Source organism: Vipera berus, assembly GCF_964194415.1.
Source record: "Vipera berus genome assembly, chromosome: 2".
NCBI classification, from domain to species: Eukaryota; Metazoa; Chordata; class Lepidosauria; order Squamata; family Viperidae; genus Vipera; species Vipera berus.
The window spans coordinates 36,219,353-36,246,688 of record NC_138203.1 but is presented as its reverse complement, the minus strand read 5'-3'; the positions used below and the strand labels follow the sequence as shown (position 1 = coordinate 36,246,688).

General features: G+C 38.0%; 1 protein-coding gene across 4 annotated transcripts in view; it reads left to right on the top strand.

Moving 5' to 3' along the window:
• Window positions 1-27,336, top strand: part of SSBP2 (single stranded DNA binding protein 2) — a 158,498-nt gene that overhangs the window by 56,126 nt on the left and 75,036 nt on the right. For all 4 annotated transcript variants that reach the window (XM_081321303.1, XM_081321305.1, XM_081321302.1 and 1 more), the window contains exons 2-4: window positions 6,304-6,376; window positions 7,573-7,634; window positions 9,638-9,722. In XM_081321303.1, the coding sequence (XP_081177429.1) occupies window positions 6,304-6,376; window positions 7,573-7,634; window positions 9,638-9,722 (220 nt within the window). The remainder of the gene's footprint in view (window positions 1-6,303; window positions 6,377-7,572; window positions 7,635-9,637; window positions 9,723-27,336) is intronic.

Genomic DNA, 27,336 nt, shown 5'->3' with positions numbered 1-27,336 from the left:
TACTTTGCCTGATGCTGCTGGGGTCGCGTCTCGGCCGGGGCCTTGCAGGATCCGGCCCGGGCGCCTCTGCTCGCCCTCAGCAGCACCTGGCCCGGAATCACATGCGAAACAAGCCTGGCAGAGGAGCTGGAGCGGCGAGCAGAGGCGCCCGGCCCAGATCCTGCAAGGCCCGGCCGAGACACGCCCCCAGCAGCGGAGCTGCTCCGGCTCCTCTGCCGGGCTTGTTTTGCATGTGAGCTACTTTGCCTGACGCTGCTGGGGTCGCGTCTCGGCCGGGGCCTTGCAGGATCCGGCCCGGGCGCCTCTGCTCGCCCTCAGCAGCACCTGGCCCGGAATCACATGCGAAACAAGCCCGGCAGAGGAGCCGGAGCGGCGAGCAGAGGTGCCCGGCCCAGATCCTGCAAGGCCCGGCCGAGACACGCCCCCAGCAGCGGAGCTGCTCCGGCTCCTCTGCCGAGCTTGTTTTGCATGTGAGCTACTTTGCCTGACGCTGAGAAGACCCGCTTGGGCACTCGGGTTGGTGTCAGTCTCCGCAGGCCCTTCTCGTTTCCAGGAACGTCAAGCGCGCTTGGCTCCCCACCCCCACGGCAGGGCAGGGCAGAGACTTGCTCGCCCTTCTGACGGCCCTGAAGAGAAACGAAGGGCTTGCAAACTCCCCGCGAGAAGCTGGGCGAAGCGCGCGGCTGGGCGAGTGTGTGCCTGCGCGCGTATTTACGAAAGAAACGCTCCGAGAGTTCTTCTTTCTCCGCCCCCTTGGGGGGAACTCTAGCGACTGCTGTAGCCGCGCTTCTCTTCTCGGCTCCGAAAATAGGGATTTCTACTCTCTCTCTCTCTCTCTCTCCCCTCCCCACCCCGCATTTTCCTGCCTCTTCGATTGCGACAATAAAAGGGCGAAGGGTGCGCTGGTTTCTTCCTCCTTCCTCCCCCCCTCCCCTCCCCGATTGTCAGGTGAGGCAGCTGGAGGTCTGGCCGGGAGATTGTAGCCGTTTTGAAACGCCGCGTCTTGAAACGCCCGATCAGCTGATTTTCGGGTGGAAGAGCCGCGGCTTGAATCTGTTTGCATCTGCCTGAATTAGACCGAAACGGCCTGAATTTGACCAGAGTTGCTTTGTAATGGCTGGAGGAACTGCAGAGGAGGTCTTGCCGGGAGATTGTGGCCGTTTTGAAACGCCGCGGCTTGAAACGCCCGATCAGCTGATTTTCGGGGCGGAAAGAGCCACGGCTTGAATCTGCTTGTATTTGTTTGAACTTAACCAGAAACGGCTCGTAATGGCTGGAGGAACTGCAGAGGGAGTGAATGCTCCAGCCTGGAATATTTGGAAAGGCTGGGGGAACCGGATGAACTGCAGCTTAAGCGACTGTTGCCGGAGGAGCCATGGCTTGAAACGCCCCAGTTTTGGGGCAGCGTTTGCTTGTTCCGGGTAGAAAAAACGCTGTCGACCCCGGCATCTTTTGCGGGGATTTCCCATTTCCCGTGGCGAAACCAGCCGAGCCCAAGTCCACCCTTTCTTTTTTTTCCACGGCACGCTCGGTGCCTTTCCCACGATCGTGTCTCCTTCAGATCTTACGCAAGCTTCCTCGATTTCCTGGTGTGTGTGTGTGTGTGTGTTTCTTTCTTATTCCTCCCTTCTCTGGTGGTTGGAAAGGCGTGTGACGCGCTTCGACAACAACTCTGCTGGCTCTCTCGGTGGGAACCTCCCATCCTCTATATAACCCCATTTCGGCTGCTTCGCAAACTGCTTCCTCCACCCCACCCCACCCCACCTCACCCCTCCCCGCAAAAGATGCCGGGGTCAACAGCGTTTTTTCTACCCGGAACAAGCAAACACGCAGGCAACCCTGCACTATTCAGCTCAGTGAAGTCACGCTTGGTTAAAAAACAGATTTAATAATAATAATAATAATAAGAAGTTGGGCTGATCAAATGTTTCAATAATGACTGAAGGAGAGCTGCTTGTACCTTGGTCTTTGTGCTGGTGTCTTGACATGCCAGTGTTTTTATTTGTTCCATTTATTCCATTTGATCAGCCCAAAGTACAAAAAAAAAACCCCAAAAACAAGGTCTAGTTTCACGGCGATGAGCGACCGGAGTGCCAATCAATTAGTTAATTCATCAGTTCCAAAATCAAGATCACACCGGCAAGCTTTGTCAGTTGTCACTCGCGGCAGTACAAATACACTAGTACGGAAAGCTGCCGTTCACTTTCGGGGGGAGGAAAAAAAACAACAACACCGCATGCTTTCCGCCCCGAAAATCAGCTGATCGGGCATTTCAAGCCGTTTCAAGCGTGACTTCACTGAGCTGAATAGTGCAGGGTTGCCTGCGTGTTTGCTTGTTCCGGGTAGAAAAAACGCTGTCGACCCCGGCATCTTTTGCGGGGAGGGGTGAGGTGGGGTGGGGTGGGGTGGAGGAAGCAGTTTGCGAAGCAGCCGAAATGGGGGTGTCAAGCCCTACGGGGACCAGGGGAGCACTTCCAACAATGCCCGCGCAGCACCGAAGGCCCATTGGCACCCGCACCCCCCAACTGTTCGGCGGGCGAACGCCAGACCCGCTGCCGCACTTACAGCTGATCGGCGGCCGGAGGAGATTGTGGACGGGCGCAGAGGGTCCGCGTCAGCACAGACCTTGCATGCCGCTACAACCGCCAGGTCTGCGAAGCAGCCACCCACACTCTCCAAGCCGCCATCGGACCCGAAAAGTCCCGAAAAGTCCCGTGAGGCCCGTGCGACCGTCGGCGGCTGTTTCTAGCTGCCGCTCAGTTGATCGCGCTGCGTGACCACCGGTAGACGTCCCCGGCTGCCCCTTAGCTGTTTGTGCCGGCGCGGAACCTCCGCAGCCGCTCACAGTCTCCTTCAGCCGCCGATCAGCTGTCTGTGCTGACGCGGACCCTCTGCGCCCATCCACAATCTCCTCCGGCCGCCGATCAGCTGTTGATCCGGCCGCGGAACCTCTGCAGCCGCTCGCAGTCTCCTTCAGCCGCCGATCAGCTGTCTGTGCTGACGCGGACCCTCTGCGCCCGTCCACAATCTCCTCCGGCCGCCGATCAGCTGTTGATGTGGCCGCGGAACCTCTGCAGCCGCTCGCAGTCTCCTTCAGCCGCCGATTAGCTGTTTGTGCCGGCGCGGAACCTCCGCAGCCGCTCGCAATCTCCTCCGGCCGCCGATCAGCTGTAAGTGCGGCAGCGGGTCTGGCGTTCGCCCGCCGAACAGTTGGGGGGTGCGGGCGCCAATGGGCCTTCGGTGCTGCGCGGGCATTGTTGGAAGTGCTCTCCTGGTCCCCGTAGGGCTTGACACCCCCATTTCGGCTGCTTCGCAAACTGCTTCCTCCACCCCACCCCACCCCACCTCACCCCTCCCCGCAAAAGATGCCGGGGTCGACAGCGTTTTTTCTACCCGGAACAAGCAAACGCTGCCCCAAAACTGGGGCGTTTCAAGCCATGGCTCCTCCGGCAACAGTCGCTTAAGCTGCAGTTCATCCGGTTCCCCCAGCCTTTCCAAATATTCCAGGCTGGAGCATTCACTCCCTCCGCAGTTCCTCCAGCCATTACGAGCCGTTTCTGGTTAAGTTCAAACAAATACAAGCAGATTCAAGCCGTGGCTCTTTCCGCCCCGAAAATCAGCTGATCGGGCGTTTCAAGCCGCGGCGTTTCAAAACGGCCACAATCTCCCGGCAAGACCTCCTCTGCAGTTCCTCCAGCCATTACAAAGCAACTCTGGTCAAATTCAGGCCGTTTCGGTCTAATTCAGGCAGATGCAAACAGATTCAAGCCGCGGCTCTTCCACCCGAAAATCAGCTGATCGGGCGTTTCAAGACGCGGCGTTTCAAAACGGCTACAATCTCCCGGCCAGACCTCCAGCTGCCTCACCTGACAATCGGGGAGGGGAGGGGGGGAGGAAGGAGGAAGAAACCAGCGCACCCTTCGCCCTTTTATTGTCGCAATCGAAGAGGCAGGAAAATGCGGGGTGGGGAGGGGAGAGAGAGAGAGAGAGAGAGTAGAAATCCCTATTTTCGGAGCCGAGAAGAGAAGCGCGGCTACAGCAGTCGCTAGAGTTCCCCCCAAGGGGGCGGAGAAAGAAGAACTCTCGGAGCGTTTCTTTCGTAAATACGCGCGCAGGCACACACTCGCCCAGCCGCGCGCTTCGCCCAGCTTCTCGCGGGGAGTTTGCAAGCCCTTCGTTTCTCTTCAGGGCCGTCAGAAGGGCGAGCAAGTCTCTGCCCTGCCCTGCCGTGGGGGTGGGGAGCCAAGCGCGCTTGACGTTCCTGGAAACGAGAAGGGCCTGCGGAGACTGACACCAACCCGAGTGCCCAAGCGGGTCTTCTCAGCGTCAGGCAAAGTAGCTCACATGCAAAACAAGCTCGGCAGAGGAGCCGGAGCAGCTCCGCTGCTGGGGGCGTGTCTCGGCCAGGCCTTGCAGGATCTGGGCCGGGCGCCTCTGCTCGCCGCTCCGGCTCCTCTGCCGGGCTTGTTTCGCATGCGAGCTACTTTGCCGGCCACTGCTGAGGGAAGATCTCTGGAGAGGAGCATAAGGTGAGCTGCTGCATTTCCCAGCCTCGGCTTATACTCGAGTCACCAACTTTTCCCACTTTTGGGGGGTAAAATTAGGGGTCTCGGCTTATATTCGAGTCGGCTTATACTCAAGTATATACGGTAATAAAGACACAATAGGCTATACATGTTATTTTTAAAAATTACACTTAGTTTAGGTAAGGCTAGATTTTTTTGGGGGGGGAAAATCTTTTAAAAAGTAAGCTTTCTTTTGTTTGTAGGACTTTGTAAGGTGCAAGGTAAAATCACTGAGATGTCAAATTGAGAAAAATGTGTATTGTTTATTGGAAGAATCCTGTCATCCAGATTATTCTAATTTCTGTAAAATCAGAAAAATATAGAGAATATTTGTAGAGAATAATTTGTTATTCATTTTTGAAAAAAAGATGTGGGTGCCTCTTATTTGGTTACTATTTCTCTTTATGCTCTATATCAAACTTTTTATTTATTGTATTTATGTTTTGATAAGTTGCATTCCCAAGGTGCTAGAACTTACCAATAGTATTTATGTCTTGGCAGTTGCTTTATGGCAAATAACCTATGTCCCAACATTAAATGTGTGAGTGGTCTTTAGCTCCTCCTTAAGCTATAATGCATGAGACATGAACATATCTACAACATACCCTCTAGTTCAGAAGACTGTTATGCTAGATAGAAGTATTTTAAAGAAATAGGCAATCTTTGATAACTACAAATAATAACTCATCACTTCCTATAAAGTTACAATTCTTACATTTCTTATTCTGTAGCCCACCCTTACTATATGCAAAACCGTACTGACTGACCATTATTGATTTTTCAGTCCTAGAATTGATAATAAATATGTAAAGAGTTACCAGAGCTTTATAAAAACATGTTTTATTTTAACTTTGATCAAGGATGCCAACTTATATTTCTTTTTTTTTACTTCTAACAAGTTTGAACTTTAATTCATTCATATATTGCCTTTCTTAAATCTTACCTTGTTTTATCTTTTGTATTTCTTCCTTGGTTTACAAAGCCTCAACTTCTTTTGTATATCCAGTAAAAAGTCCCTATTAGGGTCATTCACTTGGCTGCATTCAAATGTAGTAAAAAGTACTGGGACCCTCAAGTTGAGAATTAAAAAACAAGCGGGTTGATATCTTATGGGCCTTTAGATCCAAACATACATTCATCTTGTTCATAACATGCCTGATATAACAGATATTGCTGTTGGCTAAGCAACTAGGGCCAGTACAGTAGTTCCAGCAAGTCTACAGGAAAAAAAGTTATTTGCCCATTGCAAACGTGCAAAAAATGAAAACATCCCATGACCATGTCTTTAACACAAACAACCATATCCATGGGAAGCGCTTGATGGATAAAAACATCAAATCCAGTTTAAATATCTGCCTGGATGTGCAACCAACCGTAATAATAATGTGATAAGAATTGAAAAGGCATCATGGTTAAGAATTTATTTATCAATGTTCTGTGCTGCTATAATTACAGATATGGTATATTGTTTACTGTAAGCATAGCTTGTGTGGATAAATATAGATTAATAGTAATTGAACATTTCTCCAGTTGGGCATATGTCCAAGATAATAAAATATTGACAGACTGCTTTTTTCATAAAAGCTTTTTAAGCTCTGCTAGGATTTTTGAACATATTTAATATTTTGGATGTAAAATAACATCTTTACTACGTGTTTCTCTATTTAATATATCTTACAACATTCATTTTGGAATTATTAAATAATTATAATTTTAATAGGTTTTCTTCTGTTTCCAGGTTAGCACTATATGTATATGAATATCTTCTCCATGTAGGAGCACAGAAGTCTGCACAAACATTTTTATCAGAGGTATGTTTTCTAATCTTTTCTTAATTTTGGATTAATAGTATTAGTCAACTTTTTTATATTAAAAATTATCATTGACTATAGAGAATCATGGTTCTCTGTCATATCTAAATACATTTAAATACAAAATATTTAAATGAAAAATGTATAAAAATCCATTTTTATAATTATTGGTTGTGATAATTTTTAAGGCCTTAAAAATTGTAGCAATGTTATTGATCATGTTACATATCAGGTAAGAAGCACTGGGCCTGAAACATTGCTTATCACTGTCAGAATAGTCTTTATTTTAAGCCCAAATTAAAAAGAAAAAAAATTAAGCACACACACACACACACACACACACACACACACACACACACACACAGAGAGAGAGAGAGAGAGAGAGAGAGAGAGAGATGTGGTTAAGAATTATACATATGCAGAAGCCACAACGTTATTCTCCTTCCACATATGAAAGAAATGTTATATCATTACTAACAGTTATTTAATGGTTGTCCCCAAAGTGTGGAGTCTGTGTGGCTTAATAATATATATATTTATACCATTTTGAAGTATAAGGGATAAATAACACAAGTAGATGATAGTATGTGCATTATAATGCAAACAAAATTTTCTTACTCTTCATAGTTATAGGCTAAATGTCACTATTATAAACATAGTAATACATTTGAGAAATATAATAGAGTGGGTGAAATGTTTCTTATAGTGAAAAGGTTATCCTATATGTAATATTTTCTTTAGAAGTGTGATTGGAATAAAAACAATGTAACATATGAGGGCAAACATAATTACAAGAAATGAGCCAGTCCAAATTTCTACAAACCCCCCCCCCCCAGATTAAGCTGGCTGTACTTTCAGGAAGTGTAAAACAGTTGCCATAACTAGCAGATAAGGAGAAAAAAAGAATCAATAGTTAGTTGCTGGTTGGTGGACTGAGTGTGTATTTTGCTCTGCACATATTTAGTCTCTTTTTCTGTCACTGACACACAGAGCTATGCCTATACACTCAAACTTACCTACTCCCTCAGACACAGAAGACCACACATATTCAGACAACAGTTGAAACAGTGTTTTAAGATTGATCTGTATTGATTTTAAAAGATCCATCTTTGAATTCATTTTAGCTAAATGCTATTGTTGTTTTCATGTGAATCTATCTTGCCTAAATAAATAATCATTATTTGCACTGGTTTTAGATAAGATGGGAAAAAAACATCACATTGGGCGAACCCCCAGGATTCTTGCACTCTTGGTGGTGGTAAGTGTTTCAGTTTACAAAGATTGTGTTGGTTGTTAAAGTATTATACCTGTACAAAATCTGATTTTTATCAAAGGTAGCAAGAAATTTTGCTAATTAATTGGACGATTAGTGTCAACCTCATTTAATATTGAACTTTTCATTTCCTGGAAAAGATAAAATTAATTATGCAATTATTTCAGTTTAACCTTGCTCATTTTTCTTTCAGCAGGATTGATACTCAAATTTTCCAGATCTATGTTTTTCCCCCTTTAGATGTTCCCATAGAACTACAAACATACACCTAAATTAGTTTGATGTGACAACTGCTTGTTAAGATTCTGCAGAAATGCCAGCACATATATATGTAAATCGTTATTGTTAGAGATAAAGTAGGTTTCTGACTTCAGAGCTCTTTAATATTTGGGAGCATCTGGAGTGCCAATCACTGGCTTCAAAACGATTAATGTGAACAGGTGATTAAACCTAATTTATATGCACACATTGTGCATAACTGTTGTTTAAAAAAGGACGGGCTTTGATTGCCCAGTTATTCCCACAATTTTGAAGCCAGTGAATGTTGCTGTCAATTCCTCTATATGTGTACAGAGAAGAATTCTGTATACCAGAGCAACAGTATTAATTTTAGGACAAGAGGAGATTGTGGCACCTGCCACTGACACAAATGAGAGAATCCTTTGCAGAAGAAAATAGGGCTGTACATGTAAGGGATGTTACCATGTAAGTGTAAGTACAATCCTTATATGATATTCATTAAAACAATTTCTTTAATTTTCATGCTTCCATCTCAGTGTAATAAAATGGTGTGGCTGCTTAAGAATAATTTTAACTTAATGATTGGCCTCTTTCAAGCAGTTGCATTTTTTTCACATTCATGAAAAAAGAGAATGCTTTAATGAGTAGCAAAGTGGTGGCTTGCTCACACTTGTACATCTTTAGAATTGCTGCTAATCATTTGTGAAACAAGTATGGAAAAGACTTTGCTTTGGAACTGCTCCTGCCCAGCCCTAATAAGATTAGCCACCTTTTAAATGCTAGATTTCAGAGCAAATACTAATTTACCATTATCTAGATTTCAATTTTAGACTTAGGAAAATAAATATTATATATATGTTTAATTTCTACACTATTATTTGATTTCAAAAGTATGTTATATTTATTATATAAGGAAAGGATTTAAGTTAGTTGTCTTTTTTTTATTAGATGGAAGGATTGTCTAAACTAGGTGACCAGCAGAGGATTCCAGGGTTGTAGTCTAGACTAGAAAGTTGAAAAAAAATCTTAGAAGAAAGCAATGCTGTATTGTTGTCAAAAAAATCTGCAGAGAAAATTCCAGAAGCAGAGCTCAAGACAAAAATACCAGGGTATTTTTACCAATTAATGCAAAAGAAAACTAAAGTTAGAAATAAGAGCTTAGGTTAGATACTCACTTTTAAATAGATATGTATTATAATAGTATTTATAATTAATAAATATTTTAAGAGACTTTTAGCTACCATGTGTCTTCAATGTTCTCTTCTCCCTTTCAGTCCTTTATATATATAAAAAAACTCCCCTGGAGCTTCAGAATGTAAAATTGTTTATGACTTTGTATGATGTTCTAATGATATAATGGTAACAAAAATCAGCAATTTTCAAATGTTTTTAGACAAGAATTGCCCATCTCAACTGTTAAACAGTTCTGGAGTAAATATTGGTGTTTTAAAAAGACAGACTTTATTTGGTACTTAGATGCTTATCAGTTGCCTGATCCTTGAATGTTTTAATTTTAACACAAATTAAATTATAATATTAGGATATTTATCTGCATAGCAGTCAATTAGGCTATCACTGTAATTATTCTTAAGTATGTGTAGTCCCAACAAAATGTGAATGCTGCATACATTTTGCTTTCACAGTATGAAGACGGTAATAAAGTAGTAATTACTATAATATATGTGTATAGATAGGATATACCTGAAAAAAATATAAGTTACAAATTGGGCATTCTTTTTTATTTTTAGTGTGTTTTGGGATCTCTATTGTGCAGCTCCAGAAAGACGTGAAACATGTGAACACTCAAGTGAAGCTAAAGCCTTTCATGATTATGTAAGTTTTATGCTCATTATTTACATTTTGTCTGAGCTTTGTTTGGAAATGATAACAGTTATGAATTTAGTAATTTTCAATGTGCAGGAAAAGCTAATGCTTCCAAATTTTTGTATTCTCTTGATAGGTAATGGAAATGAAACTAATATTAACCTTGTATGCAGCATAAGAGTCTGTTTTATGTAGGTTAGCAAAGGTTCATCCTTAAGAGACTTCAAGATAACAACCCTGTTGATAAGGTCAAAGAAGTCAAATTTTCAGTTAAATAAGGGTAGTGTTGGTAAGGAAGAATAAAAAGAGGATGTATAAGTAAGATGATATTAACTGCAACATATTGAAGAGCAAAAAGTATTATCCAATTATACTGTTCACTGCATAATTAATGGGGAAAATCATTTAAGGAAAATTGAAGCTGAAGAAACAAAATTATCTAGTAATCAGATGGCTTGGTTTTGTAAATGTTTAGAAGTGGACTGGAAGTGGACAACTAGCAGATATTTTAACACAAATTCATATCAGTGGAATCAGTGGAAAGGCCTTGCATCTATTCCTTACAGTATGAAAAATCTTCAGTATGAGAAATTTCTCATGAATAACATTGCTTTTGGTTTTAACATGAGATTATTGAAATACAACTTTTTGCTTTTCTTGGTCGTATTCTAAAGTACATTGCTGAAAGCAAAAATTACCAGGGCCTATGTATTAGGTGTGATTGTAAGCAAGTCTGTTTTGAGTTAACATTTATTCCTGAAAATAGCACTTATAATGTCAGTTTAGTGGCAATCATGTGTAAAAATTCTAAATATGACTAGGCTTACATTAAGATGTTTAATTATATCAGAAGTCAATAATGTTTTGAGCCAATTGCATTCTTATAAATTTGAAATCATATTAGGAAGTTTTAGCTATTTAACAGTTATGGTAAATATGAAAATCACAACAAAAACAAACTGATAATTCTGCTCCCTGTCACTCCACCGCTGGATTTTTTTTCTTCTTTCACTTCCAAAGTAATGGCTACTAGCACCCATTATTTTTATTTTCTAACAATGACTGAAGGTCAAATATGGCACCCAGAGGCATTCCTAGAAATAAAGATAGTGTGAAAATAAATTTGATCATCGTATTGCTTATTTTTTAATTATAGCTTCCTAAATAGAAAGTGCCTGTCTTTTAGTTACAGATTCATAATCAGATGATTTGTTTAGTAAAAGAACTGGTTAAATGTATAACAGCAGGACTAGCTGACATAAATAATGTTGTCAAGTCTTACATTCCCTGTTGTTCTTTTCCTGATTCCCATCCTGGTTCTAGCTATATAGTATTATTATGAAAGAATATATTGTGCAGTTGGACCTCTTATGTTTAAGAAAGCAAGGGTGTTCAATATCAGTTTGCTGAAGAAACAATCCTTTTCTAAGACATGGTAGCAGGTTGAATCGAATATTCTGAAACATAATAATAATAGCATCTGAAAAGGTCATTGTAACAGCAGGACATCATAAGAAAAAGGTACATAATAAAGGCCCAAATACATTTAGATATGGGCTAAACGATCTTGGAATGCATTCTAATTATAAATAATTAGGGCTCTACAGTGCTTCAGATTCAAAAGCACAAATACAGGAGCACAAATATAGAACCTGGCTGCTGCTTCTTAAAGCAGACATTTCTGTGATTGTTTTGATATGCATCCAGAGTGCTGCACCCCATAAATCTTTATGGGCACCACCAATCAGTATATAGAAATGTCCTCTAACAATTTTGATCCAGCTTTTAGAAAGTTTCCATGTATGTATAAATGGGAACATTCTTTGTTGCACCTTTTCTAGTAGTGGAATGTTGAAGAAACAGGTTTCTTAAAGAGATTTGGAGTGTTCTATGTTTGTGTTTTGCTTCAATATCTATTTATATAACACAGCCTGAGACATAATTGTGAACTATAGAAACATGCTTACCAGCAATTGGAACCTTCTGTTCAATCATGTCCGATTTTCAGGAACTGTCTGGACTTGCAGTTTTCCTGGCCAGGTTTTTCAGAAGTGTTTTGCCATTGCCTCCTTCCTAGGCCTGAAAGAAAGTGACTCAAGGTCACACAGATGGCTGCATCCCCAAGATGGGACTAAAACTCACAATTTCCCGGTTTCTAGCCTGATGCCTTAACTACTACACAAAACTGACTCCCAGCAATTGAATAGCTGTAGCAAATAAATCTTTTAAAAAACCCAACCATGGTAAAATCTAAATTGCTTCTGTTAAAGTATTCTGTTTCCCTTTTAATCTAGGCTGGGTGAATAATTTCATGTAGGTTGCAGATGCAGATGGCTGTGATTCCTTTGTAATTTTTGACATTCCAATTATGTGTTAAACTGCTTTGTCCTGGCTGATTATCTGATTACATATATGCCAAAAGAGAGATATATGTTACAGAAATAATACCATGGATGTAGCAGTGTCACATACTCTGACAAGCTAACAATTATGTAATTCTAGGTGATCCTTTGAATATTGAGCATATTGTTAAAATTGTGCATATGTGTTTCAAAAGAAGCCATCATATTGCCTATGGAACAGGCTCATTCTGCCATAATTTGACCCTTTAATGATATAAATAAAAAATGGTAAAGTAGTTCACCAAAATCTTATTTCATCAATGGATAGGATTGTTAGTAAGATGAATAAAATTCCCTTTATAGTTATTGTTTAATTAATTTTCCAGATTTTGAGTTATACATTTATGTAGAATTTGTTTGAATTAGTTGTTAAATCAGTTAAGCAATCTCAACTACTCATTGATTGGTTAAATCAGTCTTAATTATTACCTAGTGATATTTTAAAACTTGAACTAGAAGTTTGCAACTTAAACAAACCAACCCTCCCCCCCTGCAAACAAGAAATGTCTTTGGAATTGTGATACCAAGAGACATAGATTTTAAAATCTATAAAAGTTCAAGGTCATTGACCAACCTCTCATGCAACAATATGTGAAATCAGATTGTTTATTTCTGAACTTGTGGCCAGGACATATAAGAATACTGTTAGGTTGGAAACAGCTATAAAAAACTCCATAGTGAGAGAGAAATGTTCTAACCCAGGGGCCTGATAAATCCAATGACTTCTAGAATGCACCCAAGGAATTTCTCACCTCATTTCTTCATGATAATGTTGAAATCTTGGCTAATCAAAGAACATGAAGACTGCCTATGTGGCTGACATTATCCATTCTATGTCTAGTTCCCTCTAACAGAGCTAAATTGTCACTTTGGTTTATTAGACATTTGAGAGCAATGAAGCAGATACATAGAAGATTGAAGTAGAAATGAGTTCTTGTGATGAGTTAGACCAGGGGTGTCAAACTCAATTTCATTGAGGGCCGCATCAGCATTGCGTTTGCCCTCAGGGGGCCGGGTGGGTGTGGCGTGGGTGGGCATGGCCTACTGGGTGGGCGTGGCTAGAGTGCATATGGCCTACTGGGTGGGCATGGCCAGCTCTACATCGTTCGCATCAAGGGTGCCTATGGGGGCCCGGGCAGGAGTGGGACAGATCTGAGGGTCTCTGGCAGAAGGAGGGTCTCTGGGCCAGGGCCAAGGCAGTGGGGGCCGTTCCCTCACTGTTTCCAGGATGGCTTCGCGGGCCACATGAAACCACTTCATGGGCCGGATCCGGCCCCCGGGCCTTGTGTTTGACATGTCTGAGTTAGACCAAACACAGAATGGTGCGTATTTTAAAGCCCATCTAAAATCTTACTCTGTGGTAGTAGATGCAGTAAAGAGGGATTATTTCTCTGCTTCCATTGCATCTGCACAGAACAAACCAGCAATGCTTCTCCGTACTGTATGGCATCTCCTCCATCTAGATGTTAGGTCGGGGAGCCTGAACAGTCGGAGGCTCGCTGTGAGCAGTTTTCATTGTTCTTTGCAGACAAAGTCGATCGGAGTTGCCTTGACTTGGACTCCAGTGTTTGGACAGGTGATAGGAGGTAAGGTTGGTAATGGTTCATATGGATTCTTTTCATCTTGTAAGATCTTGGGGATATGAACAGGATATATGGAGAGATAAGAGCCAATACTTGCTTACTCAGTCCTTAAGCTTTCCTCCTAGTATCTACATTAACCAAGTTGGATTGGCCCTTTGGTTAAGGGAGGTGAGAACTGATCTTTGGGGCAGAGGATGTATTTCCACCTGCTTAAAGAAGCAGTAAAAAAAATCTTTACTTAAATAAGCCCTCTATTATTTTGGAAAATCTATGCAACTATAGGCTAGTCTGAAATATTTTATTTTGAGCCAAAGTTATTGATAATATGGTGGTCTTACAGCTCCTAATGTTTGGGGTTTTTTTTGATAATTTGAATCCCTTTCAATGGGTACTTTATCTGGGATATGATACTTAAATTACTTTATATATATAGCTGTCATGCTATAGCTCTTTTTTTTTCTAGGTAGTTCAAATTTACCTTAATATTTTTCACCTCATAGTTTTAAAGGCTATAGAATCTCTGTATTCATTGCCATAAAAGTAGACAAATCATGGTATCTTTCAATGCAGTCGGGCAGAATTTGGCCTTGATAGCACCATTTTGTAATACATGCAGTCCTTTGTATTGTAATGTTGTAATACTAGATGGCTTCTGTTCAATATGTACATTATTATCTACACTGAATGCCAGTTAGAGCCTGAATATCTCAGGGGCTGTTTTTCTCACTATGAACTTACTCAGTTAGTCTGACTAGTAGGGGAGGAGGCGTTGTTCCCCTTTTCCAGAAGTTCCTGTATGTATATGGGAGAAGTCCTTCTCCTGGTTGGCCCCCAGGCTATAGAAAGTTTACCCCCGGGTTGTGTATTTGGCACACAGTTTACTAATATTTAGAAAAATGACAAGGCATATTTATTTTGCAAAACTTTTGGCACTATTAATTTATTTTAACTGTATCAATTTGACTTTGTGTTCTATTTTGTATTTTGCTTTATAATTGTAAGCCTCCATAAGTGCTTATTGTGGCCAAAAGTATTGGACTTTACCATGAAATAAATTAAAACTGACATAAGTAAATGGCATCTACCTTTTTTTATTCCAAAGTCCATAGTATGAACACTTTGCTTTTAATATATGATTTCTGATAAATAAGAAAACAAATAAAAATAGCATGGACATAATTATTGGTACCTTAATTTAATATTTCATAACATACCCTCTTGTGGCTATCAAGTGCTTCTTGTAGCTTTGAAACTTTTATACTTCTTAACTGGCAATTCGTCCCACTTTTCTTGAACAAAGAAAATACTTAGTATTTTCTAAGGAAACAAGATCAATGGATGAGTGCTATTATCTCAATTAGATTAAATAACTGGAAGAGGAAGGAAAGAGGAAGAAAGGAAGAAAACCAGAAAAATACAAATCTTCCCCAGCCCCTAAAATTACTGCAGGAGGATACCCTGGTCAGTGATATCAAAGGTCACCAAGAAGTCAAGTAGAGCAAGGAATGATGCATTCCCCCCATCATACTTCTGTCAGAGGTCATGAAAAGTGAGATCAATATTGCTTCCATGTCAACAAAATGGGAAAAGGGTCCAGATAATCTACTTCATTGAGGATCCTCTTTTCAACCACATTCCTTAAAAAGGGAAGGTTGGATACTGATTTAGATTTTCTAGACCTAATAAGTATGACCAAAGTACACAATGAAATTTGCAGAAGAGTATGCCGTAGCAAAATAATAAAGAAAACTTTGGCTTTAATGCAGCTTTCTTCAACCTGGACCTTCCTAGGTGTGTGGACTTCAGTTTCTGGAATGCCATGTTGCCCAAGTTAGGGAAACAAGATGATATATAACTTAGGGTAGCTTTCATGGTATTGTTCATTTTTGATACATAGCTTGATGTTTTGGGATATAAGTGTCAAGCCAGTTGAAATAATAACTGCAGTGATGATTAACATGAAACTGGACAGCTACAAAAGTCCCAGTGCAGCCACTTTGGTAAAACACTATTTTACCAAAAAGAACATTGTAAAGGAAATTCAGAAGGACTAGATCTTTCCAGAATAGCTTGGATTATTTTAAATGACAATTATACTCTCAAAGTCAAAACTAAATCAACATATTATGGTTTAATGTTATAGCAAGCATTGCTAGATGTTGGCTGGGCTAATGCACTATGGTAAGCCAAGATGTATCTTATAATTTTCTGGTTCAGTCCATTGATTTTTGTCCAATTATTGGATGCTGTTATTTACAGTTTAGTATATTGTGTCAGCCTAGGTATTTGACGATGTTCTTTCACAAGATAAATCCACTTTTTTATTACTAGAACAGTCATTTTAATGTTTCATGAATCAAATAGAAGGAAGTATTTTGCAAAGTTAATTAGTTAACAGCTGGCTAACATTGCCTGGACCTGGAAGCCTAAGTAGGTTTGTTCCTGATTATGTAATAGATAGAGAACACAGAAATGCTGGGGCTATAGATTTCACAAGTTTGTTCAAAGAAAAAATCAAATAGGAAAAGTGATTTCCATGCTGTTTTCAAGCAAACTGCATGGATCTTTCCTAATTCACTGAGAGTTGAGTTTGACTGAAAAGAGACTTTATTTTTTATATGTATTTTATATTAGTCTCTGATCAACAGAATTCTAATGATATCATTTGATTTCACTAGTTTTCTAGTATCAAATACAGTGAATTGTGAATGTCTTAGAAAAATAACAGCATTTGTATTTTGTAACCTATAACTAAAATATGTATTATTTTTATTGAAGATATTAAACATTGTGCTGTAGAAAATAGCTTCTTTTTCTGACACTAAAGAACCAGTACTTTAATAAGTTGTGAGGCATTCAAAGCCATTACCTGTAAGTGTACTAGAATCAACATATTATTGCATATGTTTGATGAACCATGGAATTACTTCAGTGTTCATTTTTACTTACTTGGTTTCTAAGAGCATGCTCTTGGGATCTAAATTTGGTGGTCAGTATTCTTTGTTCTAGTTGCTCAACAGTTTCTATTTAATATTGTTCAGTGGTTTTTTGAATTGCAACAGCTGCTTTCATTATGGGAATCAGAAAGACGTCCCATATTATAACATTTTCTTATTTGAGCATAATATATTGTAATTATATTTTTTGATGCTTTGACTTGTTCTTTTGAATTTAAGGTAAGCTTATTTTCAGTGGTGTTCAGAAAATTATCCTATTTCTGGAAATCATCTAAATGTTTTTGTATAACAAATAAGGTTGTGCATGAGAATAAGCCTATTACTAAATGAGTTTGTGGCTTTAGCAGGTTTTAAAACAAATAAACAGAAAACAATAATGCTGATTAACAATGTGTCATCTCAGGACAGTGATACATTTATTAAAAAGTCAGATTTTAAGGTCGAGAAAAAGGTGAAATATCTGGGGGTTATGTTGACAAATACAAAATTGTTTTGAAATAACTATGTGCCTCTTTGAAATGATATTAAAAAGAACTTACAAAGATGGGACAAACTGCATTTATCATTACTAGATAGAATCTCTGTAATTAAGACAAATGTTCTACCAAAGATGCTCTTTCTGTTTCAGACATTAGCAATACTTGCAACTGATATTCCATTTAAACAATGGCAAAGGAATATTTCCAAGTTCATATAGCAAGGGGGGAAAAAACCAAGAATTAGATATAAACTACTTCAATATGCTAAGGATAGAGGAGCTTTGGGTTTATCAGATTGGAAATTGTACTTTGATGCATGCTGTCTGGCCTGGCTAAAACAGTGGGTGAACTTCCAGAACATGAGGCTACTTGATTTAGAGAGCCATGAATTAAGGTTTGGATGGCACGGTTATTTATGGTATAATAAAGTTGAAGTGAATGTTGATTTTAATCATTTTGTTAGACATGGTAAGAGTTTGGAATAAATGTTAAACAAGGTTCTCCACAAAGTTGCCTCTTTGGGTGCCCCCCCCCGGGAAGCTTTCTTTAGAAAAGAAATGGTGGCAAAGCCAGACTGGTGGATTACTTTTCAGTTCTGGTGACTTTACCTTTAAGTCGAGGGAAGAGTTAGAATCAGAGGGCTATGTTACATATCGACAACTGAAAAAGATTTAAACTAGATAAAAATAGCTATGGGTTTGACTTTGTTAAAAAATAAATTGAAAATTTTATTGTGTGCTAGTGATGAACATATTATCACTAAGGTTTATAAAATGTTATTGAAACTGAATTTGGAAAGTGAATGTGTAAAACATTGTATGTGTCAGAATCCATTTATATCATATTCATAAATGGAATGTTTCAAACATTATTCCATGGATTCTGCCATCTCCCGAAGAGAAGAGAATAGATGTGTATTGAACCGGTATTAGACATTTCAAAGGAAAGGAGAAGCCTTTTGAACTGGGGAAACAAAAGGGGGGGCTAGCATCTGGCTTTTGTCACGGAAGAGAGCAATAAACATGAAGGGTCCTAAGTTCCTTTTTCCCACGAGAGGGATGATACGAGATAAAGGATGGGGGACTGACCAAATGGGGTTAAGGGGGGTTAAACCGGGAACTCTTTATAAGGGTTTACTTCGTGGAATAATATTAAGTCCTGTCTCGTTTCCTACAACCAAGCATGTCATAGTAAAGATTCTTTTTGGAATAGATTTGACTCCAAGAATTTTGTCTTCCTAAGACGTGGTTTGGGGTGGGTCCTGACAGTATGATTCAGTGGGCAAGGATATAATGTGATGCTTCAACAACAATATGTGGACAATAACAACTATGTGCACAAAAGGCTTAAAATTATAATTTATAATAATTTTTATAAGATGATTTACCACTGGTATTTCAAATGAATGTTGGAAATGTAAGTGTAAAGAAGGGACCTGTTATCACTTATGGTGGACATGCAATAAAGCAAAGAAATATTGGAGCAGGATTAATACAGACAATTCTTAAAGCAAAGATAAAGATGAAACTAGAAACTTTTCTTTGGGGCTTGATGGAAAAAGACTTGGGGGGAAAATTTGGAACTTTGATCTTATATATGTTGACGGTAGCAAGATTATTGTATGCACAAAAATGGAAGGACATTTCAATTCCCACTATGGACAAATGGCTACAAATGCAGTTGGCAGAGATGGCTAAGTTGACCATTTTGATTAAAGAAAAAAATATAAGTACTTTTGTTTCTACTTGGAGACTGCTTCTGGGTTTTGTGCTTGAGGTAGAAAAAATGAAACTTTGATTTTGGGTTTTATTGATTAGATTAATTTGTTCTTATAGAAATGGCTAGTTTATACCATTATGGAAAAGTAAAAAGTTGAGGTTCGATGTTAATGCTTTATTCTACTGCAACAGAGGAAGTCGGAAGTCAATGTCTTGTCTTTTCTTTTCTTCTCCCCCCCCCCACTTTTCCCTCTCCACTGTGACCTATTATTTGCTTTTGTATTTTTGTATTTTATTCTATAATCTAATTAAATGCTTAAAAAAAGAGAATGAACCTATTAGCAGTTTAGAAGTCAGAGTACATTTAACCAAGCTATGGATAATGTCTGAATAACAGAACCATTTTGGGCTTTTAGTGACAAACTGGAATTGCTATCTTTATGTTACTATTATCTGGGTGAGATTCAAAGTGCTGGTGATGACCTATAAAGCCCTAAATGGCTTGGGTCCGGGATATTTGAGGGAACACCTGCTGCCAGCATCAAGTTCCCTTCGTCCAGTGCGCTCGCAGAGGGAGGGTCTTTTCAGGGTGCCGCCGGTAAAAGATTGCCGGCGGATAACACCCAGGGAGAGGGCCTTTTCTGTGGGTGCGCCTGCCCTCTGGAACCAGCTGCCCGTAGAGCTCAGAACTGCCCCTGACCTACGCTTATTCCGCCGGGATCTGAAGACTTGGCTCTTTGAGCTCTCTGACCCAGGCTGAGAATTTTAACGGGGGTTTTATTTTCAGGGATAATTTAATCTTTTAATTCTCTTTTAACTTTGTATTTTATATTGATGTGATTTTAAAATGCCTTGTAAACCACCCTGAGTCCTTCGGGAAAGGGCGGTATATAAATGTAATAAAATCTAAATCTAAAATTATGAAAGTTATATCTTGTTTATAATTGTCTCTTGTTAGGCCAAGATTGAATTGGCAAGAAAACTTGTAATTACGAGTTGACAGGTAGTTTTTGCTAATGGTTCTGAAACAAATATTCAGGATTCAAGTTACTGTATTTATATTCTGCAATGTTTACCCCTAAATAAGAGTTGTGCTGTTATAAAACACAGATAGATAGGATCCTCAAGAATTGTAGGGGAAAAAAATAAGGAATGGGTTAGGGTTAGGGTTCTTTCTGCACATGCTCTCTGCTTTTGTTTATTAAATAATAATACAGTTAGATAAATGGAATTGTTTTACTGTTGATCACGAAAGAAATCTGAGTGATAATCTGAAGACTTTCATAGAAGATAAAAGGATGCTATATAAGAACAAAAGCAGGACTTTGTTCAGAAAGCATGATATGCATTGAAAATCTTCAGCAAAGATGAGCACTTTTGAGTTAGTATTTTTATTTAATCTGCATTTTATAGTCATGTTTATGCTTGTGTTACTCTCTATTATAGCTCTATTCTTTGTTATAGAACCACAGTTAATACCAAAATATTATAGTTCATAATATAAATGCAGAAGTATCCTTTCTTTTTAATGATATTTAAATGAAAAAAATGGACCTATGTCTTTGACTCCAAGTTACTGGTACATAATAACTCGGTACACCTAATATGTAATATGTAATTGAAGTTTCAAAGTCATTGAATTACAAATAGTATATTTTACAAAAAAATATCCATAGGTAAGCCTGGCTAAGTTTTATACATTGTAGAAATGCAGGTTTTTCATGTTTGATGTTATGTTATGTTATGTTATGTTATGTTATGTTATGTTATGTTATGTTATGTTATGTTATGTTATGTTATGTTATGTTATGTTATGTTATGTTATGTTTTCTGTGAATACATGCAGCCTCCTGCAGTAACTGAGACTTGGCCTTACTTTGTTTAGTTTTGCATTTAAATTGTGAAAATAAAGCAATATTGGCTCTCAAAAATAATGCTATTCAGTTAATTTTTTATTTTAATTTTAAATGTACCGTAATTGCACAAACAGCACTTATGGGGCTGTTGAAAGCAGTTAGCTGGTTAATGCTCAGGTCTGTTACCTGAATGAAATTGAAATTCCGTAATTCATAAAATATATTTTTTACTTATTAAGTAACTAAAAGTATTTATTTTCTTATATTGTAAGTAACAATATATTTATGGTTACAAAATGGTTTACAAAAGTTATTACTAAATATTGATTACTGTACTACCTTTGTTATTTATTATTTATAATATACTTCCTAAGGATTTAACATACCATTTTCCATTAGTTTCCAAGCAAAAGAAGGCCTAAGACACTCAAGATAGTTTTCTAATGATGGGAATTCTCTATGTCTGTAGTCAACATATGGTATATTTGTATACCCATGTTTTCATCTCCATACTGCTGCCTCCACCTTAATTATAACTAGCAAATTGTAATATAAGTGGTCCTCGACTTACAACAGTTCATTCAGTGACTGATCAAAGTTACAACAGCACTGAAAAAAGTGACTTATGACCATTTTTTACACTTACAATCATTGCAGCGTTCCCATGGTCATGGGATCAAAATTCAGATTTTTGGCAATTGATTCGCGTTTATGACGGTTGCAATGTCACAGGCTCATGTGATCACCTTTTGTGACCTGACAAGCAAAGTCAATGGGGAAACCAGATTCATTTAACAATCTTGTTACTAACTTAACTGCAGTGATTCACTTAACTGTGGCAAGAAAGGTTGTAAAATGGGGCAAAATTCACTTAACAAATGTCTCACTTAGCAACAGAAATTTTGGGCTCAATTACGGTCATAAGCCAAGGACTACCTATATGGTGTTTTAAGTGTTTATGCTTAGGATTCTGAAAAGTTTTCAAGACACAGCAAAAGCTTACTTAAATCATAAAGCAAATGATTTGAGCCCTCATAATTATAATTTTAAAAATGTATACTATATTCTAGGCACAGATCTCAAAAAAGAATGATAAAAGTGTTCCATAATAATGATCTCAGAATAGCAAAAGTTCTCCCAAAATAAAATTTAAAAACTCCTTGGATTTAAGTGAAAATTTATTTGAATTATATCTCAATAAGGGATGTCTTTGGTAAGCTTAAACTTATTTCCCATATGTAAATATTATTGTTCTGCAATCTGGCTTTGATTTAACTTTTCTCAACATGGGGTCTGTATTATAAAACATGCCTCAAATAAATAGTTGGTGTTGTGGTATTTTTAAGTTCTTTGTATGCGTTTTTCAATCCTCTTCTGTTTTCTTTCTTTGAGAAATAACTATTTGGTATTATCCCTTAGAGGTTTTGTCCCTTAGAGAAAATATACTGGAAAAATATTAAACATACCTTGTAAATTCAGAGATGTTTTCTCCAAAATTATTGAAACTGGGAGTAATTAGAATCTATATTAAGCAGCGATAACTGAGCCAAACATTCAGTTATAAGTTATATTTTCAATATCACTCTCCCCTAAACAACTCTGTAACATTTAGGCTAATGTACATATTATTGGGTTTGTCTCATGTGAAATAATTGTTAATCATATTTGTAAGAACTTAAAGCTCATAGAGAGGGCAAATATTCTACAAAGAATATTTCAGTCTTACAAACTTTATATATAGAGCACCAATTTCATTCCTATGAAAGCTGCGCTAATGAGAAGACTGCATGAAACAAATTTAAACCTTGTTTGTTTATATTCATTATTCAGTTTTATTCTTTCTCTGCAATTCATAGTATTAACATTAAACATGTTGCTTTTACTAACTTGAAAAACTTCAAATAATTTCAGATCTTATATTGTTTTGAGTACCAAATTTGACTAAAAACTCAGACCTATTAGATTAGAAGCCAATCAAAATAAGGTTAATTATTTTTTTCATATACTCACACTCAAGCTCTGCCAATTGATATCACATGTGTTAAAAAAAGAAAGATTTCAAACTAAGCCAGTACTCAAAGCTAACTCCAGATTTATTTATTTATTAACTTTTTATGCCACCCATCTCCCCGATAAGGCAGCTTACAGATCATAAAAAGATAAATGGGGAAATAATTAAAAGTTTAAAACTCTGCAAAACAACGGAACCAATGAGAGATGGCATGGGATGAGATTTGTTGATTTTACCTTATATTCATTTGTGATATAAAAATTTCCTCACAAGATAGCTAATTTTTGGTTAATGAAGATGGCTGAATCATATTGCCCATATCTCTTGATGGCTGAATTCAAACATGTAAATCATGCATGTTAAATTTGTGCAGACCTGACCATTCTTTTTTGCAAACTGATTATAAATCATGGTTTCAAATTTATGATTATGCAAGTCCAATAATTGTGGTGAAACTATGGTTTAATCTGATATATAAATCATGCCACAAATAGTACTTCTAGCAGTCTTTTAAATTGTATGAGCTGGTTATTTGATGGTTATGACAGCTGATTCTAAAGGAAGCCTTTCACTTAACATGGGAAACATATTTTTCTGATAAAGATGTGATGCTATTTTAAATTTAGGGCAATAGTTTTCATGTGTGTTTTACATTACATTACAGTGCATTATAAAACATCATATTAAAAAAAGCCCAAGGACATTTATATGTCTACAGAACAACTGAAGGCCTTGATCACATGTAGTGCCTCATCCACCAACTATAACTATGAAGGAGCTGGACTTTCCCTAGTGTCCAAATTCTGACCAGAGAAACACTTTGCATAATCAGTCAGGAAGGGCATATGGAGAAAGCTTAGCCTAGGCTAGACTATTGGGAAGTGAATTGCTCCTTGATGTTGTTGGACTTTCAGTTAAGCAGCATTAAGCAGCATTTTTAATTTTTGTATTGTTGTTTTTATTGTTGTTAGCCGCCCTGAGTCCTTCGGGAGATAGGGCAGCATATAAGTCCCAAAAATAAATAAATAAATAAATTATGAAGCCAGTGTACTGGGCAATTGAAAGCACAGTATATAACACTTTGAGACAGAACATTATTGCAGTACAGATAGTTCTCGACTTACAACCATTAGTTTAGTGGCCATTCAAAGTAATAAGAGCAGTTTAAAAAAGTAACTTATGATCAACATTCACACTTAGGACCATTGCAGCATCTCCCGTGGTCACATGATCAGAATTGCGGCACATGGAAACTGGCATATATTCATGACAGCTGCACTGTCCTGTGTTTATGTGATCATCATTTGTAATTTTCCCAATTGGCTTCAGACAAGCAAAGCCAATGGGAGAAACCAGATTCGCTTAACAACTGCAATGATTCGCTTAATAACTGTGGCAAAATGGTCATAAAATGGGACAAAACTCACTTAACAACTGCCTTGCTTAGCAATGGAATTTTGGGCTCAATTGTGGACTACCTGTAGTGTATGTTAACTACTTTTGAACCAGTGTATTATAGTATAATGTGGGACAGTTAATCAAGTGCTGTTTAATCGCAAAGCTATTTTTATTTCTTTTGTTCTGCTCTCTTAAACAACTCATAGAAGAAAACAATTTTTATTTGTGCTCTATTTGGGACATGTTCCAGAGACATTGGTTTTAAGCAGGGCTTTTTTTAAAAAAAAAAAAAGGTGCCGGAACTCTCATCTTGTTCATCGTTTATTTATATAATTTTATTTATATATTTATATAATTAAACAATTATATATTCAGTTCTTAACATACATTTAATTTATTGTATTTAAGGCAAATGTTCATAGAAAATTCCAAACTCTTGTCCAATTCTCGTCTGGCAAATCTTCTTGACTCCTTTCCTTGCTCTTAGTATCTATGGCCGAATATTGTCCTCTGACTAACCACAGATCAATGTACTTTGAAGGATCGAAAAGTCTCAGAGGTGGTCCGACAAGTTTGATGAACAAAAGTGCTGAAATTGTCTTAGTCTTTAACGAAGCTCTTGTTGAGGTGGCAATTAGATTCATCTGTGAAAACCCACGTTCACATTCACTTGAAGAAATAGGAATGGTATTCAGATGCAACAGTTTTTGTGGATATGTCTTTTCGAGAATGTATTCACGGAATCCACGAATCATTTCTCTTTCATTTAGTTGCAGTCTGATTGATAAGTTTCTAATTTCCACTTCTCCAAATGTCAGTTGAGTATTAACATCTTCAGGCCAATGTTTTTGATCAAGTATGTGAGACCAATATGCCAACTCATCGTCTTTCCTATCAAGTAATCTTTTTTCAATTGACTTTCAATTTTGTATAAAATATACTTGGATCAATGAGAGGATCCTTTTTTGAATCTCTTTTGTGAAGTAAAACTCCACGAAAGCGAAGATCACTTACAGCAGCAACAGCACATTTATAATAGGGCCCAAAGTTCTGTCTTCTTTCTTCAAAAACTTTTACCAGTATTTTTATTTTCTTATTTGCCTTATACAAGTCGATATTGTGGTCCTGTAGATCCAAACTTAAATCTGACAATTCTTGGAGAGCGTCACACATCATTCCTAGGTCCAATAAAAATTCTGTAGATGTTATTTTTATTTTCAAGCCATCATAAGTGCATTTATCATTTTTATCTCTTGTAGGATCACACATTGCTTGTTCAAAATGATACACAAGGGATTCAAAATTATTCCATACAGCCAAAACTGTACGCAAACTAGATGACACCCATCGGGTACTTAAAATTATTCCAATTTTCAGCAGCTCAGTCCCCAGTAATTCTGCACATGAATGCAACTCTCTGCTATTCTTTTGTGAAGCATGATATATGACATACAGTTTGTCAATAAATGATTGGAATCTATTTATTCCTAAAGTTTCCTTGGCAGCATCACCTACTGATAATTCTAGTCTGTGATTAGTACAATGCCAAACTATAATAGAAGGAAAACGTTCTGACAGCAATTTTTTCACTCCACTTTTACATCCCATCATCACAGCGGCGCCATTGCATGCCAGAGAAATCACATATTTTTTCAAATAATCTATCATCCCATAAGAGTAAATACATTGGAGTAAGGAATCAAATTTTCCTTCTGCTGTTACTTTTTCAAGTTCTACCAAGTCCAAAAACAAATTTACTGGTGAATTCATTCCCATACCTTCGATACAGCATCGAACAAATACTATGAGGGTAGGTTTTTTTGCTTATTGTGGTTGATTCATCAATGATCAATGAAATTTTATTATTGGATCAAACAATTTCTTTAACCACAGTTTTCCTCATTTCTTCACTTATATGATTAACAATATATAATCTTAAAGGGCTTGCCATTGTGATAGAAGATTGCTACCACTGCTCCAGGGTTTGGCTAACTTAAATGTGCATAGCATAATTAGATTTATTATTGTTGCTAAAGCTATGGATTACGGATTCACATTTCCCATGGATTGTCTTCTGTCCATGGGAGGGAAGCTTGGTAGATTCTAAATTTCATAATTTTAGCTATTCCTTTGTGGCAGGGTATATATGAGAACAAGCTGCAAAGGTCTTTAAAAACATGTTTCTCACATATTTATATTTTTGAATCATAAATATTAAATCTTTTTTCTTTCCAATGATCCAAACTAATGCGTTAGAAATATAATTTCCAGTTTTAGCTACAGTAAACAAGCAAATTACACTAAAGCTAAATTTAACGTTACTTGTTAAAGATATTTACTGTATTTCAGAATTAGTATTCTTTCAGTCACAATCTTATTCCTATTCAATTTGGCTGATTTTAAAATGTGATGTAAAATCATAAGCAATAGCACATAAAAAGAAAACAGCAGAAACAGCTGCAAATTAACTCAACAGTTCTATGCTTAGCAACATTTTCATTTAATCAAAGTCCTTGCTTTTTCCAAATCTATTTCAGGGTTTACTTTATATATACACAAAGAATTGGGAAATAAGTTTCTGGACTGGTTCAAATTTTTTACACATTCCAAAAATTTCAGGTAATGTATCTGTTCCATATAAATATAAAAGCATGATAGGCTCTGTATTTGTACAATGGCTGATTATCTCAGTGTGCAGAAACGTGGATAACTACAAACAGAAGTTGCAAGCCCTCTCCTTGACTTCAGAGTCATCCTGGTGAGATAGCATATAAATTTAATAAATAACATTTTTTTCCAAATGCCCCTATCAGGAATTGAATTTGAATGAAGTTTCAGAAAAGCAAATGTTCTGTGCTGGTGGTACTAAGCTCCCAAAGATCTAGCATGGGATAAATGAATTCTTCCTAATAAAAATAACTTCCTGCCTTTTTCTAATCATCATTTCTTCCCTACAGCAATTTGAAAAGTAAAACAAAGTGAAACAAATCACTACTCCCTCCATGCAGGGAAAATTTCCTTGAGTCATACTTGGATATCCTATTTGCAAATAATATCTTACTTACCTAGTTGAGATGGTGTAGATGGCGAGCAGCTATCTTATTTTCTGTCTCCCTTCGCTGCAACTTGCCTGTGCAACATTTGCCTGCCGGGTCTTTTGGCAAGCTCAGCAGCAATTCCTATTGGCTTCCAAAAGCCAATAGCATAGCTGACTCAGGA